Here is a 2,144-nt window from a genome sequence, read left to right on the forward strand (position 1 = left end):
TGGGGGAAGAAAGAAAGGAACCGGATTCCGGCTGAGTGTGAAGAAGGGCTTTCAAACAGGCAGAACTAACCCAGGAGGGGAAGGACCCCTGCAGGAGGGAGCGACATCCTCCATCTCCCCTGTGTCCAAGAGGTAACACCCAGATCACACCCAGGATGTACCCTTTCACATCCCCATCTCGCCTGGAATTCCCTCGGCCTGGGCCTCTGGAAGTCCGGGCTGGAAAACCAAGGCAATGAGCAGCTCCTGACAGCAACTGGACTTGCCTCTCAGGGGAGCGGCCCCTGCCGACGCTGTCTGAGGACCAGAGGGCTGGGAGCTGGGGAGGGGCGGAGAGGTGCTCACCCTTCAGGGATGAGGCCAGCACAGCATCCAGCCACTGCTCCAAGGTGTTGTCACTATAGATGAGTGGGGGGTGTGCCATGATGGGGACCCCTGTCTCGTTGGCCGTGTTGAGCCCTTCTAGGTTGACGTCCGCCTCCAGGACCATGACGTCGCCTGGATAAGACACAGAACTCAATCAGTTCTTGATTGTTTTCAAAGGTTGTTTCTCGTCATAAAACCTGTTGCATGTTTATGATCAAACACTCGGAAAACACAGAAAAGCAGGATGAAGGGAACTGTCCATTCACATTTCCACCACAGTTCATGTTTTGATATATTTTCTTTCGTTTTTGTCACTGTATAGTTTTTACACAGTTGAGACCACACTGCATGTCTAATGTTTAATCTCTTTCAACAATATGATACATTTTCACAAACTTTTATATGTTTCGTTAAAGAAAAAGAGACAAAAGGCCTTGTCGATTTAGTTACCCCCTCCTATTCCTGAGACATTCCTGTAGTTTCTAATTTTTTCTACTAATAAATAATGATGCATCATTTGGGGACTTTTTATACAGGAATGGCTGTAGGCCATCTGCCACAATGAGCCCTTTCTCCTGCGGGCTCAATATCCATGCCCTGCTCTCTGGGCTGCCTGGTTCTTGGGCAGCAGGGTTCCTGGCTGCCCGCTGCCACTTCAGGGACATGATTCTCGACCTCCTCCGTGCTCCAGGAGGCACTCCCTGCACCTCGGTCCACCTCAGACGCCCAGTGACAACCCAGCTGGGATGGGTCTGAGATCACTGGGGCTAAGTGAAAAAAGTCAGATGGAAAAAGACAAGAACCATTTGATTTCACTCCTCTGTAGGATACAAAAGGAAAAGCAACAAGTGAACGAAGAAGACAAACTCATAGATACAGACAGCACAAGTCTTTATCAGAGGGGAAGCGGTTGAGGGGAGCACAGAGGGGGTTAAATATAGGGTGATGGAAGGAGACTAGCCTGGGATATTAAGACACAATAGAGTACACGGATGTTGTATTGCAAAGTTTTACACCTGAAATTCACATAATATTATTTATTAACCAACATTATCCCAATCAATTTAATTTTTTTAGAAAAATATTTTTGTTGATTTCAGAGAAGAAGGGAGTGGGAGAGAGAGATAGAAACATCAATGATGAGAGAGAATCATTGATCAGCTGCCTCCTTCACACCCCACAATGGGGATCAAGTGCACAATCTAGGCATGTGCCCTGACTGGGAATGGAACTGTGACCTCCTGGTTCATAGGTTGATGCACAACTATTGAGCCATGCCAGCTGGGCTCAATTTAATTGTTTTTAAAAAGAAAGAGACTAAAAAAAGTTTGTTGAATGAATGAATGATCAAACAGCCCAGGTCCAGAAAAGTGAAAGACTGCCCAAAGTCACAGAATTTTCAGATTTCTCTAAAACAGTGGTTCCCAAACTTATTTGGCCTACCGCCCCCTTTCCAGAAAAAATATTACTCAGCGCCCCCTGGAAATTAATTTTTTTAAAATTTTAATAGCAATCAAACAGAAAGATATATGTATTAATGTTTCTACCTTTTTCGTAAAATATAATAAAGAAAGGTGTAAGTTAAAAACATTGAAGTTTGGAGGAGAAACCAAGATGGTGGCATAGGTTAACGCAAGATGGTGATAGGTTAACGCCAGAGATTGCTGCCTTGAACAACCAATTCAAATTACACCTAAAAGACGGAACGGACATCATCCAGAACTACAAGGAGGCTGGCTGAGTGGAAATTCTACAACTAGGAGGAAAGAGAATATCTC

The 2,144-nt window shown here is 45.1% G+C and overlaps 1 protein-coding gene across 1 annotated transcript in view; it reads right to left on the bottom strand.

Annotated features, from left to right (window-relative positions):
* The window catches only part of FAM151A (family with sequence similarity 151 member A), a 16,851-nt gene that overhangs the window by 4,908 nt on the left and 9,799 nt on the right, over positions 1-2,144 (bottom strand). Inside the window, exon 3 of the mRNA XM_006768356.2 lies at positions 346-498. Coding sequence (XP_006768419.1) covers positions 346-498 — 153 coding nt within the window. The remainder of the gene's footprint in view (positions 1-345; positions 499-2,144) is intronic.

Source organism: Myotis davidii, unplaced genomic scaffold, assembly GCF_000327345.1.
Source record: "Myotis davidii unplaced genomic scaffold, ASM32734v1 scaffold79, whole genome shotgun sequence".
NCBI classification, from domain to species: domain Eukaryota; kingdom Metazoa; phylum Chordata; class Mammalia; order Chiroptera; family Vespertilionidae; genus Myotis; species Myotis davidii.